This window comes from Vipera ursinii, assembly GCF_947247035.1.
Source record: "Vipera ursinii genome assembly, chromosome: Z".
In the NCBI taxonomy this organism is placed as follows: Eukaryota; Metazoa; Chordata; class Lepidosauria; order Squamata; family Viperidae; genus Vipera; species Vipera ursinii.
Genome location: NC_139517.1, coordinates 49,167,515 through 49,183,351, shown reverse-complemented (window position 1 = coordinate 49,183,351; position 15,837 = coordinate 49,167,515). Strand labels below are relative to the sequence as shown.

The window sequence follows — 15,837 nt, the reverse complement described above, 5'->3', positions numbered from 1 at the left end:
AAAACTGTACTGTATCCAGCTGGGTCTTGAGGACCCACAGCTGAGTTCACAGCTTTAGTGAATCAACCAATGTTACTGATATACATGTAAAATAATGGAAATTTATATTTTATGGCAATTTTAAAACATCCAAAAGGAGTTAGCATATCACTTAGACAACTGCAGACCAAATAATTGTCTTTTTCTACATAAGCAGTTACAGTATAACTCTTCTGTTTTGAATAATAAATTACACAAATGCTTCTTCACCTATTTCTAACATTACAACATTAGGTAGACCTAATGTTGTTCAGACTCAAGAGTTCTTAATAATAACAACAGTAACAATAAAAGTTGGAAAGGACTTTGGAGATCCTGAACACACGGATGTTCCAACAATCAGGCCTGGACTGATTATAGTTTTAAATTTGGTTTTATTGGGTTGTTATATATTTACTTTCATTGTTTAATTCTTTTTTAAATTTTGTATTTTATGTTTTTAACTTTTTATTGTTGTGAGCCGCCCTGAGTCGCTTAGGGAGAAGGGCGGCATATAAATTTAATAAATTCAAATGTAGTCCAACCCCTTGCTCAGGCTGGAAACCCTATACCAGGGGTAGGCAACCTCGGCTCTTTTATGACTCATGGACTTCAGCTATGCTGACTCAGGAAGTCCATGAGTCATAAAAGAGCAGAGGTTGCCTACACCCGCCCTATACCATTTCAGACAAATGGCTGTCCACTCTTCTTAAAAACTTCCTAGTGTTGGAGCATTCACAGCTTCTGGAGGCAGGTTGTTCCACTGACTAATTGTTCTGCCAGAAAATTTCTCCTTATTTCTAGGTTGCTTCTCTATCAAAATGCATTTGCACCTATTAAAACAGCACATCAAAGTGTGAGCTTTTCTGATTCAATATTGTTAATATCCAAGCTAATTCAGAAAGTTTGTTTCTTTCCATATAATATGGAAGATATTCACATCACAAAATCTTGAGCCAATCATTTTTATTTGATTTTTACAAACAAATATATTTATGCAATACTGCCAGCATTGGAAGCAATTCTGGGCCAAAGATCTGCACACTCCTTGGCTACAGGGCCTGTGATAGCAGAGCCTGGAAAAATAAAACACAAAACCCAGAAATATTACTTAGCAGTAGCAGCCCAACACCATCATAAAAGTAAATATCTATGTTTATGATTAACTGAAAACTCTTAGACATTTTTGCATGAAATAGAAAATGCACATGGTCGTTTTGGTTAGAGAAGCATTGGAAGATAGAAAATGAGGGGCTTACTATAAACATAAAGTAAGAAATAATGCACTTAATATTTGCTGCAAAAGAAATTGTAAGCTTTTATTTTCTAATTCTTTCTACGCTTTTGCTTTTTTCTGTTTTCTTTCTTTGTTTCTTGCTTCTGCTCTTTATTAGTTTGTGCTAGTTTTGTAAAACTTTAATGAGTGCCCAGGACATTTTAATAAGTCATTTTATAGCAATGAGACCACTCCAGAAAAGGACCAGCTTCACATCCATGTCCTTTTAATGTCTTGTATCTCATCCCAAGTTGTACACATGAACCCAACAAATGTTATCTGGGACATTTTAATAAGTATACAATATTGACTCAAGCCATCGAAAATCAAATCCAGCATTTTTAAATTTTCTAGCAGCCAATATAGTGACCAGACAATCAGTGTTATAGTGCTGTAGTAATACCCATTCACTAGGGTCCTGGCTTATGAATTATGTACCATTTTGTCTTCAGAGACAGGCCCATGTATACATTACAGTCTAGGCAGGGCTACAACTAACATACTAGGTTGACAAAGACTGCCATGTCTCCTGCCTGCTCTCTAGCAAAGCTCTATGTCCAGGAAATTACCAGGTTGCACGTTTGCTCTTTCAGAGAAATGGCAATTCCATTCCAAGTACTACTAGAACCGTCAGTGAGCTGGAATGTTTCTGGACAAAGAGTAACTATATTGGGATTTAGCTTCAGCTTGCATGGGCCTGTCCAGACTCTTACATCTCCAATATTTCTATAACATCTTCAGCAATCTGGATACTGATGTATAAGTATCACCCACATATAGATTCTTCATTTCAGACCAATGGAGGACCTCTCCCAGCTTCCTAGAGGCTTAGTTGTAACAGGTAAGAACTGAGCTTTGAGACATGTAATGTTGGAGCAATGACAGGCTTAACTGTTTATTCTCCATTACTACTGTTTACAGTAAAATATCATAGCCTGGCATGGATCCAGACTGAAACAGATGCAGCCAGTTCATTTCATCTAAATCCTCTGTAATTGTAATTATTAAGGACTGATAAATAACTGATCTTTAGTTCACTGGAATAAGTATTAACACAGACGGAATATTTTTGCAAAAAGCAAAACATGATAATTCTTTTTAATTTTTTTGGTACCATTCAGCAGGAATACCTTTCATTTCTCCTTTGTTGTTTACAATCACTCCTGCGTTGTCTTCAAAATACAAGAATACCCCATCTTTTCTCCTGTATGATTTCCGTTGACGAATCACAACTGCTGGATGCACTATGAAAAAGTTCAAAATCAGTAGTTTAGTATGCAACACCTGAAATTTGAAATTGAGTTATTGGTTTTAGTTGTTCTAAAAAGGGGCATGTTGCAACTGAAAACAATCAGATCAACCTTATTAAAATGCATGTCATGGCAGCACAGAATATAAAACCTAAAACCCCCAAATGCACGTGTCAGAAAAATTAAAGGAAAAAAATATGTTCCAAGTAATATTAAATTCTATGTCAGCAACAGTTAAGGATGTGCTTACACCATTTTGTAAACAGCAATTCAGAAAAACTTTGCTCTGAAGAGAACCCCTCTAAGGCCTCTAGCTATGGTGCTTAAACAAGATTTCTAATAGAACTTTATAGTAAAGTATATGATTTTATTTTATTATAAAATATTCACCTTTTGGGGGAAATTGGAAAATAAATCTTTCCTTGTCTAGTACCTTTGTTATGGACTGCAACTCAGTCAACTCCTATATTCTGGAAACTGGGAGTTATTGTTTGAGGAAAACAGAATACAAATGCATCACTTACAATATATCTGGCATAAATTATATTCTATTCTGGCCTAAATGTACTCTTCTAAAACACAATCTAAACTGGATATATTAGCCTAGATTGATTTTCCCAAAGGAAAAATATGTTTTTCTAGAATATATGAATTCAGAAGATGGAAATACAATCTGATTCATAAATTAATTCAAAATGAACGCAAACTAGATTCCAACCTAGGTGAATCATTTAGGGCAAAAACACTTTATAGTTAAGTTACAACTAATGTAGACCCCCATCAACATATTTACTACAAGGATCACTAAATCCAACCCTTTTACCTCTAATTATTTTTAATGCTGAAAATGTTAGATACAATGACTAGTAGATTGTAACTGTAGTTTCTTCCAACTGCTTTTCTCTAAAACTTGCAGTCCCAAAGTAAACAAGATTATAAATCAATACACCCTGTTTATTCCATCACTCACCCTTCTTTCTCAGCTCTGGCTTGCCTTTCTTGACAGTAGCCATTACCATGTCCCCCACACCTGCAGCTGGTAGTCTATTGAGACGCCCCTTAATTCCCTTGACTGATATTATGTACAGATTCTTGGCTCCTGTGAAATAAAGGGATTGTTGCTGTTTAATAAACACTTTGTATCAAAGTTATAAAGGCAACTTCTCCAATTTTTTTTGTTGCATCACCGATTGAGGAAAAACAGCACAAGCTGTAACCTCACCCAAAAGTAATGCTATTTCTTTGCCCTTCCACGACAACTCCCTGGGCCATCGGAAAACAGACCCAACAAGTGCTTTTTGAAGGGAAAACCCATTGCTTCTAGTCTGTGTCACTTTTCTTTTACCATGACTGCTATGGCTTACAATTGAACTTACTAGAATTGTGTTTTTTTCCAGCTGAACTGGATAGGGATAATGCCAGAGTTCTCTCATCTCAGATTCTGAACTGTAAAAAGTTAATTCAGGGAACGACAAGCTTTAATATGTACTAGAATGGAGGTAATAATTTAAGTGAATACACTAGTCTCAACTTATATATCGCAATTTTAAAATGGCACAACTCCTGCCTGCTTTATTTTTCACATTACTATACTGTCACAATCAAGACTTTCTCACTCTTTTTATGTAGAATGACTCACACCCTGGACGGTATCTCTTTACTCTCCTACCATCCGGTAGGAGATATAGGAATATAGCCAGCCGTACCAACAGGCTGAAAAATAGCTTTTATCCGTGGGCTGTTAGGCTTTTAAATGGGACATAATCTTATGTAGAATTGACTTGGGAGTCCAGTGTGTGGTGTAGTTGGTTCAGATAGTGTGGTGGGATGGAGGGTTTGTTGTCACTGTGTGTTGGGGGGAGAGAGCACGGGGTAGGGGGGAGGCTCAGCTAATCTCAATGTACACATGTTGTACTTTGACAATAAAGGTTTATTATTATTGGAAGACTGGCTACCTCAATTCTACGGAAGATAGCAATTTGCGAGTTTGTTGTTTTGATAACTGATACCCTTTCCTCAGAGTAAGAAGTTAACTCTCATAACTATTAGCTTATATCTTTTCCACTTCCACTAGAATAAAGCACCCAAACACCACCCAGTTCAAATTCAATTATAACTGGACTATTTCCATTCTATGGAGAGTAAATTTGTTTAGATTTTTGCAGTAACTAATTGAACTAAAGAATGTTTCTTAATTTATATAATACATTGCTTGCCACCTAGGTCAGAGGTAGGCAACCTTGGCTCTTTTATGATTCGTGGACTTCAACTCCCAGTTATGAGCCAGCATGGCTGGCTCAGGAATTCTGGGAGTTGAAGTCCACGAGTCATCAAAGAGCCAAAGTTGCCTACCCCTGACCTAGGGTGTTTCATGGATAACCAGAAGCTTCATCAATTTCAGAAATACAATCCATTGTCCAAAAGTAGAGGAAACATTAAGTTTGATCTCCTACCATGAATGCTGCAATTATCCACAAAGCTGAAATATTCACCAATCCAACATTCAGAAGACTCATATTAGAATTAGCATTTTCCAACCTACTTCAGGACTGATTATGCTGCCTGTCTTACCCCACCCTAAATCAAGGAATTGAGTCTGAACCCTGTTACTTGTAAGCTGCTCTTGGGAGCTCTTTTGGCTAAAGATCAGTTTAAAAGTGCTTTAAGAAAACCCCCAGACTTGCTGCCCATATTTATTCAAATTAACCCAATTTAGACATACCTGTATTGTCTGCACAGTTGATAACAGCTCCCACTGGAAGACCAAGTGAAATGCGAAATTTCGCACCAGACGAACCACCACGTCCTATTAAAAAGGCATAGTAGTTTTTATTAAAACAATAAAAATGTACTAGTACTTACATTTTGATTTTTGAGTCTTAAAATCGGGATTTTTTCCCCTCACTAAGAAACAACTGTTTTACTCTGATTTATGAAGCCTATCAAATCTCTATACTGTTTTTTTTAAAGGGGGGGGAATTGCATATCACTCATCACCCAAATGGGCTAAGCATAAATAATTCATTTATCCCCTCAAAGACCTAAGGCAGGGTTTCTCAACCTTGGAAACTTTTAAGATGTATGGACTGCAACTTTCCACGCTGGCTGGGGAACTCTGGGAGTTGAAGTCGACATCTCAAAAGTTGCCAGTTGTGAAATACTAATCTATGGAACTGCAATAAAAATAACATAGGGGATGATGACTGGCCAGTATTTGGGGCACGCCGTCTGGAAAGATTACGTCGCAAATATAAAACAGTAAAATCCGACTAAAGCAGCTGAAGTTACAAGTTTACTGCTTTCCAATCAACCTCTCACCTTCCCGCCCTCTTCAATGGTTTTCTCCAATTCCACGAACCAATTTTTTTAATTTTTGAGCTGGATCGTCGAAAATACTCATCTCGTTAGAAACATAACTTTCACCCATCAATAATGCTCGATAGATAGACCCTAGTATCTTTCCAAACTAGAGCGATGGAGGAGGATTCCCTTCCAGACATCTCGCGGTTTAACAGGCCTTACCTCGCTTAGACATCTTGCTCAGGAAGCCGACAAAAAAGAGAGAAAGAAAACGCAAGGCTTGCCGGGATAACTAATACGTTTTCAAACTCCCATGTCACGTGAGACGACCTTCTCACGTGAATGCCGTAAACGGATACAAAATAAGTCCTATTTTTTAAAAAAATAGTTAAAAGTAATATTAGACTGTTAAAGGTGAATTTAGTCAGAGGTCTTTAGGGATTTTTTTAAAAAAATGTTTGACTTTGTAATTTAAGTCTGTAGATTCAAAGAAACGCCCTCTTTAAGTAATTTTAATTAGTCTCCCATCTTCCCCATAGGGCGATTCTGTACATGTATTCCGAGCTTAAATTTTATTTTTAAAAGAATATTCAAACTGAGTCGATCATTTAATTATTAAAATCTTGATAAAAGTGCTCCTAAACATGTTTGGATTTAATTTTAATTACTATTTTAATGCCAAAAAGTACCTAAACTAATATTTTACAAAAAATATAGGGAACACTCTATGACAGCTTGAAGATCAACAGTATTGCTATTGTACAAAATTTAATATTTTGAAAATGAAATGAGGAACATAAAGAATGTTTAAGGAAAAAATAAGGCAGGTTAACTGTAGTGTTGACCAAAATTTAAACAGCAATGTAGGCACAATATTAAAATGAATTGTTCCCTGAAACACAGATTGCATTGGCTCAGCTCAAACTCTTGGGCTGACTTAATATAATGAACAATTAACTAATTAGGGTGAATTTGTGTAACAAAATAAGCTAAATGTGGTTGAATAATGTGTGGTTCAGTATGTAATGAAAATGCAGTTATACAATAATTTTCACCTTTTCACTATCTGTTCTATTATTCTCTTCTTTTTCTTCCCCCTTCCAACAATAGCTGTACAAATATATTCTCAAGACTACATTTGAAAATCTGCGGAGGATCTTGGCCAATGTTTTTAGATTGATTTTAGATTGATTTTTAGAAGAATTTGAGGAGGATCTTGACCAGTGTATTTAGATGAGGGAATAGAAAGGTAACTCATCATATCTGCAGATGACACTAAACTGGCAGGAATAGTCAACATCCCAGAAGATAGGCTCAAGATCCAGATGAATCTCGACAGACTTGAACACTGGGCCCTAAGAAAATGAAATTCCATGTAGAGAAAAGTAAGGGTTTACACTTAGATAAGAAAAACCAAATGTACAGGTACAGATTCGGTGAAACTTGGCTCAATAGTAGTAACTGCAAGAAAGATCTTGGACTCCTAGTAGACAACTACTTAATATGAGCTAGCAGTATGCTGCAGCTGCCAAAAAAGCCAATGCAATCCTAAGCTGCATTAACAAAAGGATAGAATCAAGATCATGTAAAGAATTAGTACTGCTTTATAAAGCCTTGTTAAGACCACACTGGAGTATCTAGTTCTGCATCCAGTTCTGGTTAAAGGTAAAGGTAAAGGTTCCCCCGCACATGCGTGCTAGTCGTTTCCGATTCTAGGGGCTGGTGCTCATCTCCGTTTCAAAGCCGAAGAGCCAGTGCTTGTCCGAGGACGTCTCCGTCGTTCGAAAGCACGTAAAAATGCAAATAGAAAAATAGGGACCACTACGCTGGGAATGTAACAGCATTCCATGCGCCTTTGGTGTCTAGTCATGCTGGCCACATGACCACCAGTTCTGGTTACCACAACATAAAAAAGATGTTGGGACTCTGGAAAGAGTGCAGAGAAGAGTAACAAAGATGATTAGGGGGCTGGAGGTTAGAACATATGAAGAATGATGCTACCACAAAGAAAAGGGGGTCAAACTATTCTCCAAAGCAAGGCAAGGCAAACCTGAAGACAAAACAAGAGGCAATGAATGGAAACTAATCAAGGAGAGAAGTAACCTAGAACTAAGGAGAAATTTCTTAACAGAACAATAAACTAGTGAATTGTTTTGCCTTCAGAAGTTGTGGGTTCTCCATCACTGGGCTTTTAAAAGAGACTGAACAGCCATTTGTCTGAAATGGTATAGGGCCTCCTGCTTGAGCAGGGGATTGGACTACAAAAACCTCTAAGGTCCCTTCCAAGGTCCATTATTCTGTTATAATGAAGATGTAAATTGCAATAAGTGTGTTACTGGTTGTTAAAAGACTGCCAAAACCCATACTTTCCATCTACATTGGACTACACTTCCCATCATCCCCATTCATAATGTCCATTTGTTATACTGGTAGGGGATATTACAGCCAACAAGTCTTCAGAGTGTCAGGCCGCAGACTATTTTTACAATATAATGCTGAATCCTATATGGAATCCTATGCCCTCTTTTTAGGATGTGTATTGAACTTTTCAATCCAGCAACCAGTACAATTTTTCAGGTTCAATCTCAGGAAATTACAGTTTTAATGGTTGCCTTTCCTGAATAGTCAAAATCAAACGTATTTAAAATAACTAAGATACACAAGTTTTTCCTATCATCACTAAGCAAAAAAAATCAAAATCAGTTATCTATACTAGTAACCTAAGTGAAAGCAATGGTTTTTCAGACAGAAAATGCAACTGAAAAAATAAACTGTTTATATTAATTGTGGATTGTTTCCAAATATCAATTAATAGGATTCAAAATCTTCCTACTATAAAAAAACAAAAACATATAACTTCTTTTCTCATCTTTGAAGAGAAACAGTAGCAACTAAAATAAAATAAGGGGGTATAGCTCAGTGGCAGAGCATTTGACTGCAGATCAAGAGGTCCCTGGTTCAAATCCGGGTGCCCCCTTAATTTTTTCCATTCAAAATTCAAAGCAAGCAGAAACACATTCACCAACCAGAATTTAAAAATAACGCACTCAGCAACATCTTTACGTAGGCTCCATGAAACTAATTTACACAAATTGACTAACGGATCTCGGGAGCACTGTGTAGGTACAGCTTTAACCTTTATAATGACCAATCAGGCTTTAATAAATTATTTTTAAATTTACAATTTTAAATTTAGTTACAAATCGCCAACATCTATACATCTCGGTATCACTAATCCAGATGCAAGAGACCCGAGGCCAGTTCTGTGATGCTAAGGATAAAATCCACAAAGCCAAACAATCAGCGACACTAAATTACACACCGGGTTTTTTTCAACCTGAACAAGTTTACGATGTGTGGAATTCCACACTCAACATGGCTGGAGAATTCTGGGAGTTGAAGTACAGAAGACGTCTTAAAATTGTTCGAATTGTGAAACACTGTTGTAAAGCAGATGATTCGACACTAAACTTTCTGACCCAGGTGGAAACTCGCTCCCCTTCCGAAGCCAGGGCTGCCTCGCGCAGCATGCTCACGTGCTCCTCCGCCGCGGACGAGGATTGGTCGATCCAGTCCATGTGGCTGGGGAACTGGCAGGCATGCCGCATGATCAGCACCAAGTGACTCAACGAGAGCAGCAGCGCCATTGTCCTGCCAAAAAACAAACAAACCTGAAATTGGGGCGGGGCTGGTGAATCAAACCCCGCTCTTCCTGCTCCATCACAGAGAAGCCTTATATCATTTCCCGATTGTGAGATGTGGTTTCCAAGTGCAGACTGCTGACATACTTTTTTTATTTTAAATCTGAAAACGTAGTAAAGGAATAATTTAAATTGTGAAGACAGAGGGATGTGGTCAAGGTGTGTGTGTGTGTGTGTGTGTATTTTAAAATTTAACTTATTACATGCAGTTTAATTTACAATTAATAATAATAGAGTTGGAAGAGACTTTGGAGGTCTTGTAGTCCAGGGGGTTCCCAACCCCCAGTCTGTGGACTGGTACCAGGCTACAGCATGCCAGCAACTGGTCTGTTCAGGCAAGCAAAGACCTATCTTGTGGGATGCAGGCAGCATACAAAACCTCACACCCTCCTGTCTGTGGAAAAACCTCTCTCCAAGGAACTGGTCCCTGGTGTCCAAAAGATTGGGAACCTCTGTTCTAGATCAACCCCTTGCTTGGGCAGGAAACCTTATACCATTTCAGAAAAATGGTTGTCGAGTCTGTTCTTAAAAGCCTCCAGTGTCGGAGCATTCACAACTTCTGGAGTTTTTGATGTATGACCACAATTGACCCCAAATTTTTGTTGCTAAGCAAGACAGTTGTTAAGTAAATTTTGCCACCATTTTATGATATTCTTGCAACATTGATTAAGTGAATCATTGCAGTTGTTAAGTTAGTAATAAGCTTGTAAAATGAATCTGGCTTCCCTGTTGACTTTGCTTGTCAGGTTGAAAAGATGATCATGTGACCCTGGAACAGTGCAACCATCATAAATATGAGTCAGTTGCGAAGCATCCAAATTTTGATAACATGACTATGGGTTTGCTGCAACGGTCATAACTGAAAACTGGTTAGAAGTCACTGTTATGTATTGAGATAGTTGCTTGTAAACTCTGTGTGCAATGGTTAACAGCTGTTTTGGTGAAACTCCAGACAGCTTGTCTCTGGCGTTGTTACTTTGCATTTTAAGGTGGGAAGTTACTGTTTAATCTCATTGGCTGCCAACTAGCAGCAGCCTGGATAAAGCTGAGCAGCGTTTGGGGCTGCTTCTGTTGTACTAAATAAAGGTATTACTGTTTTCACTGTCCTGCCTGTCAATGTCTCACCAAACCGAGAACTTAACAGTCACTTTTTTCACTGTTGTGTAACTTCCAAAGGTTACTAAATAAAAGGTTGTAAGTCGAAGACTACCTGTAATTGAAAGAAATAACATTAATACTGAGTACTGTGATAGTATGGCATGTTTTTGTGCAGCACTAGCATTTCTGCAATCCAGTCCACCATATGCCATTTACCTACAGCAGTCCTGACCCAGGGAAAGGCAGAGGATGCTGCTCTAAAAGAAGCTTTTCTAATGAAGACGAGAAGTGTGGGCAAAAACACAAAAAAAGGGACTAGAATGATCAACTCAAGAGGGAAGGCATGTGCAGACACCTCAAAAAGAAGTTGGCTCTTAATGTTGAGGTGAAAGCAAAGAAACTTTTGTCAATTTGCCTACTATCTGAAAAACAATATGGATTATGCAAAAGAAAGTTTCTTCCAAGCTGCTAGCCACTGGCAGTAAAATTTTGTCTCTGCACTGAATTCTGATTCTACTGCAGTGGTGGTGAACCTATGGCACACGTGGCAGAGGCGGCACTTGGAGCCCTCTCTGTGGGCACACACACTGTTGCCACAGCCCCCATCCTCACCAGCAGCCCCCCCCGGAGGAGAGTCGCCCCCAGGTTTGGCCCACGTGAAGCAGTGCAGCCAAGGACATGGTAGCCAGGCAGTGGAGACAAGAATCCACCCTTGTGCCCCATTGCGTGCAGATGATGCTGTGGAGCACGGGCAGAGGGCATGACCACCATTGTGCTGCTGGGCTGGCTGGCTGATCTGTGGTGGGGCTTGGAGGTGGGTGGCCCAGCGGGAAAGGTGGAACGGGGACGGGTGGGGGCATGGTTTTGGGGCACTCGGTCTCTAAAAGGTTCGCCATCACTGTTCTATTGCCTTTTAGATGATTAGTTAAATTGAAATTTAACATTCAATTGTTCAATTGAATATTTTCTCTTGATTGCTTGTTTTCATTTTTCCTACAGTATTGTATTTTTGTTCAGGTTTGCATATTACCTCAAGTGCATACAGAGTAGAGAGACAATTTAAAAAGCACAAAAATAGTTTCTGCATACTTTTTTTTCAAAAAAAAAAAACTTCCCAAGATTATTTCATTGGACTATAAAGAGTGGCAGAGAGTAAAAACAAGGAAGAGGAACAGAAAAATATTCAGCTGTAATTTATATTAATTCCACGCACAATTGCCAATTAGTGATATTCTAACCTGTATCAGGAGCATTTCCATTGTAATATTTTTTGTCAGTCTACCTGCAAACAATATGGATTATGCAAAAAAAAACACCCACCCTGTCTTTAGTACAGAAGTATTATGACACTGATGGTTGGGTAATCTTAGAATATAATAGTTTGAAAATGTGCCAAGTTGAGAAAGGGCTGCTGAAAGTGTTCATTCCACTCCACTAATGGCTCTCAATCAACTAGATTTTTCTAGGAGCTACAAGAATCCTTGACTTCTTAGTAAAAGAGCAAAGGTGGCATTTTGAGTGATGGAGCAATAATTAAAGTTTCATTTATAATATACCATGTAAATTTTTTCAGACTGTATTTACATAATTGGGCTTCTGAAACTCAAACAGCAAATTCTATGACACCTTGATCAAGAGTACTACTGTGGTATAAGATTTAATATACATCTGGGAAACATCTGAGACAAGGGAAATAAATAGTGAAATGAGAAACGATTATCTTAGGTAGTGACTGAAAAAAAATTAAAAAGCATATTACCTATAATAACATTGTTTCATTGAAATAAATTGGTAACTAAGATAAGTAAGTTGCATTAGTATGCTTACCCATGTTTAAATGAACATGATTTATTCAGCTCAAACTTTTGTGCTGACATGATAAGTTGAACAATAACTAAATATATTAAAACTATGGAAAGAATTATACAAAATTATTTTTATTGCCCCACTATCTGTTCTATAATATTCCTCATTTTCTTCCTTCACCCCAATAGCTGTATTACTGTATATATAATTCTCTTCTCAGGTATTACACTTGAAAAATCCAAGGTTTAGAATTGTGACCAGTGAAAATGTTAATAGTAATAAATGGGTCCCCTTCATGGATTAGTGCCTTGTCATGGCGAAGGGGCTTGCGTAATTCAATGAAGCTATGAGCTATGCTGTGCAGGGCCACCCAAGACAGACAGGTCATAGCACAGAGTTCTGACAAAACGTGATCCACTGGAGAAGGAAATGGCAACCCACTCCAGCATCTTTGCCATGAAAACCCTATGGACAGTACCAAAAGGCAAAATGATATGACGCTGGAAGATGAGCCCCTCAGGTCGGAAGGCGTCCAATATGCTACTGGGGAAGAGCAGAGGGCTAGTACTAGTAGCTCCAGAAAGAATGAAGCGACTGGGCCAAAGCCGAAAGGACGCTCAGCTGTGGATGTGTCTGGTGGTGAAAGGAAAGTCCGATGCTGTAAAGATTTTTTCTCCATAGGATCACGAATCAAGGAAAACTGGACGTGATCAAACGAGATGACAAGACTGAACACTGAAATCTTAGAAATCAGCAAACTAAAACGGACAGGAATGTATCTGGTGGAGATACAGTCAGTAAAAACAAGACCAGGAGCTGACTGTGGCTCAGACCATGAGCTTCTCATTGCAAAATTTAGGCTTAAACTGAAGAAAGTAGAGAAAAGCACTAGGCCACTCAGGTATGAACTAAATCATATCTCTGACGAATATATAGTAGAGGTGACAAATAGATTCAAGGAATTAGATCTGATAGACAGAGTGCCTGAAGAACTATGGATGGAGGTTCACAACATTGTACAAGAAGTAGTAACTAAAACCATCCCAAAGAAAAAAAATGCAAGAAAGCAAAATGGCTGTCTGAGGCAGCTTTGCAAATAGCTGAGAACAGGAAGGAAGCTAAAGGCAAGGGAGAAAAAGAAAGATACGCCCAGTTGAATGCAGAATTCCGGAGAATAGCTAGAAGAGATAAGAATGCCTTCTTAAATGAACAGTGCAAAAAATAGAAGAAAACAATAGAATAGGGAGGACTCAGGGCTTTTTTTCCTCATAGAACACTCAGAATCGCTTTCCGGCACCTTTTTTTTTTTGAAAAAAAAACCCAAAAACCTCCCTCTATTGGCTTTAGGAGTAGGCAATCTTGGCTCTTTTTTTATGACTCATGGACTTCAACTCCCAGAAATCCTGAGCCAGCCACTCTGAGGGGCAAGAGAGAGGTTTCCAAGCTGAGCCATTCTGGCTCAGGAATTCTGGGAGTTGAAGTCCTTGAGTCATAAAAGAGCCTGCACTAGAGGAGGACATTAAAATTATTTACAGGGTTACTTCTTTAGGAACTAAACTTTTAGAATCTAAAACAGCAAATTCAAAAAAGTCAACAGGAAAGGACCTCACATTTTTCATCTGCTTCTGTCTTTTGGAAGGTAAAATTAGATAACAAAATAGTCTTTTTCCTATGTTAACTTCTCTGCAATGAAATTAATAAAGGTAACAGGAAAGAAATGAGAAACATTTTTCTCAATGCAATATGTCTAATTTAGCTGATGCTAGGAAAAAATAGTATCTTTTGTACACTCTTGAAAACTATTTTGAATCTATAACCATCTATTACAACTAAACCACTTTAAATTAAACAATTCTTAAGAATGAAATAGTCTTAATTTGGACTTTACTTTTACTGTTTGGACTGTTGTGTGTTTTGAAAAATTATTTAAATCTAGTTATGTTGCTCTTTAGTCTTTAAATAATTAACCCAGTATATACATAACAATATATGATGTTTTCCACGGTGAGCTTAATATCAATAACAACATTTATTAAAAAGGCTAAAATAATTTCTGATGGTATTATTTGTACATTAAAATTTTGTTTAGTCACAATCTTTCAAAAGATGTTACATATGTGCATAAGTGTAGTAACAGCAACTTCATTGTTGATGATTGATTGGTTGATTACTTATGTGTCCACAAGTTGGTGTTTATCTGTGACTGCACAGATTTTCTCCACAGTAATCTGTCCTAACCTATTTTTGCAGGTGTTCACTTAATATAAGGTATAATGTTTTGAGCCTGGCTATTTGTGCCTTGAATGAGAACTCAGATTTGATATCTTTGAGGAAATAATAATAATAATAATAATAATAATAATAATAATAATAATAATAATAATAATAATAATAATAATAATAATTTTATGTACTGGGCTCATTAGTAAAACCACGTGGGTTGCTGGAGCAGCTAACGGCTCTCCAGCAACCTGGACTACAAGTCTCCAGTGCTGCTATTGGCTATCCCTAGGCAGCAATGGTTGCTTCAAACCTATTGGCTGCCGCCTAGGGGCTAGACTATATATTGCGGCTAGTTGCAGCCATTTCCCCAGTTCTGACTGCACAAAATAAACCATGAGTTTTCCTGTACTCAGTTATCTCGTCTTCATTCCTGCGCCAAAGAACCTGCTACACAACACTGGTGACGAGGATGGGATCCTGCTTCCCTAAAAAGAGCTGAAGTCTACGAGGGAAAGGCAGCGCATACCGGAGGGAAAAGGCATTCCCCCCCCTCTCAAGGTTGGCTAGCAAGCTATACTAGCTCGTGCTCAGTGGACTCATTCCTTGAGCCTGGGAAGCAGGATTTGGAAGAAATGAAGGAACCAGCAAAGACAGAATGCCGAAGGTCGGGAGACTTCGAGAATTCGACGTGAAGCACCCAGAGGAATGGTCATCCTATTTGTCACAGGTAGAAAATTACCTCCGGGCAAACCAGATTGCGGAAGAAGGATTGAAGGCCACAATTTATTTATTTATTTGTTTGTTTTTTATATACCGCCTTTCTCCCGAAGGACTTGGGGCGGTGTACAGAGCAAGGTAAGTATACAGTAAAAACAATAGTAGAACAAATGAAACCCTAAAATCTATCAGGCCAGGCCGGCTTGCTGGAATAGGTAGGTTTTTAAGTCACGATGCTACTCTGTGCGGCCCAGCAACCTTTGCTTTGGCCGAGAACCTGTTTGCCCTGACACTGATAGAAGCAGTCTCCTACACAGACCTCAAAAAGAAGCTAACCGAACATTTCCAGCCAAGATGTCTGAAACGGCTTGGCAGTTCAAGTTCGACCAGAGAGTGCAGCAACCCGGCGAATCAGCTTCAGAATTCATAGTGGGCCTGAGGCAGGCCA

The 15,837-nt window shown here is 38.3% G+C and overlaps 2 protein-coding genes across 2 annotated transcripts in view; one reads left to right on the top strand and one right to left on the bottom strand.

Annotated features, from left to right (window-relative positions):
- LOC310649710 (uncharacterized protein) overlaps positions 1 to 15,837 on the top strand; it is a 629,251-nt gene that overhangs the window by 26,417 nt on the left and 586,997 nt on the right. The window lies entirely within an intron of this gene.
- On the bottom strand, positions 968 to 6,213 carry RPL23 (ribosomal protein L23). The gene is made up of 5 exons (XM_083376814.1): positions 6,067 to 6,213; positions 5,267 to 5,350; positions 3,515 to 3,643; positions 2,425 to 2,538; positions 968 to 1,094 (listed from the first exon to the last, which is right to left on the bottom strand). The coding sequence occupies exons 1-5, from the start codon at positions 6,077 to 6,079 to the stop codon at positions 1,012 to 1,014; spliced, it is 423 nt and encodes a 140-aa protein (XP_083232940.1). The 5' UTR covers positions 6,080 to 6,213; the 3' UTR covers positions 968 to 1,011.

What these genes read in the sequence shown, in the direction of transcription:
- RPL23 (XM_083376814.1), bottom strand. An exon ending in CAACTGTGCAGACAATACAG is followed by an intron (nt 3,644 to 5,266) that starts GTATGTCTAAAT and finishes TTTATTTCACAG; the next exon opens with GAGCCAAGAATCTGTACATA. An exon ending in GCCAGAGCTGAGAAAGAAGG is followed by an intron (nt 2,539 to 3,514) that starts GTGAGTGATGGA and finishes ACTTTTTCATAG; the next exon opens with TGCATCCAGCAGTTGTGATT.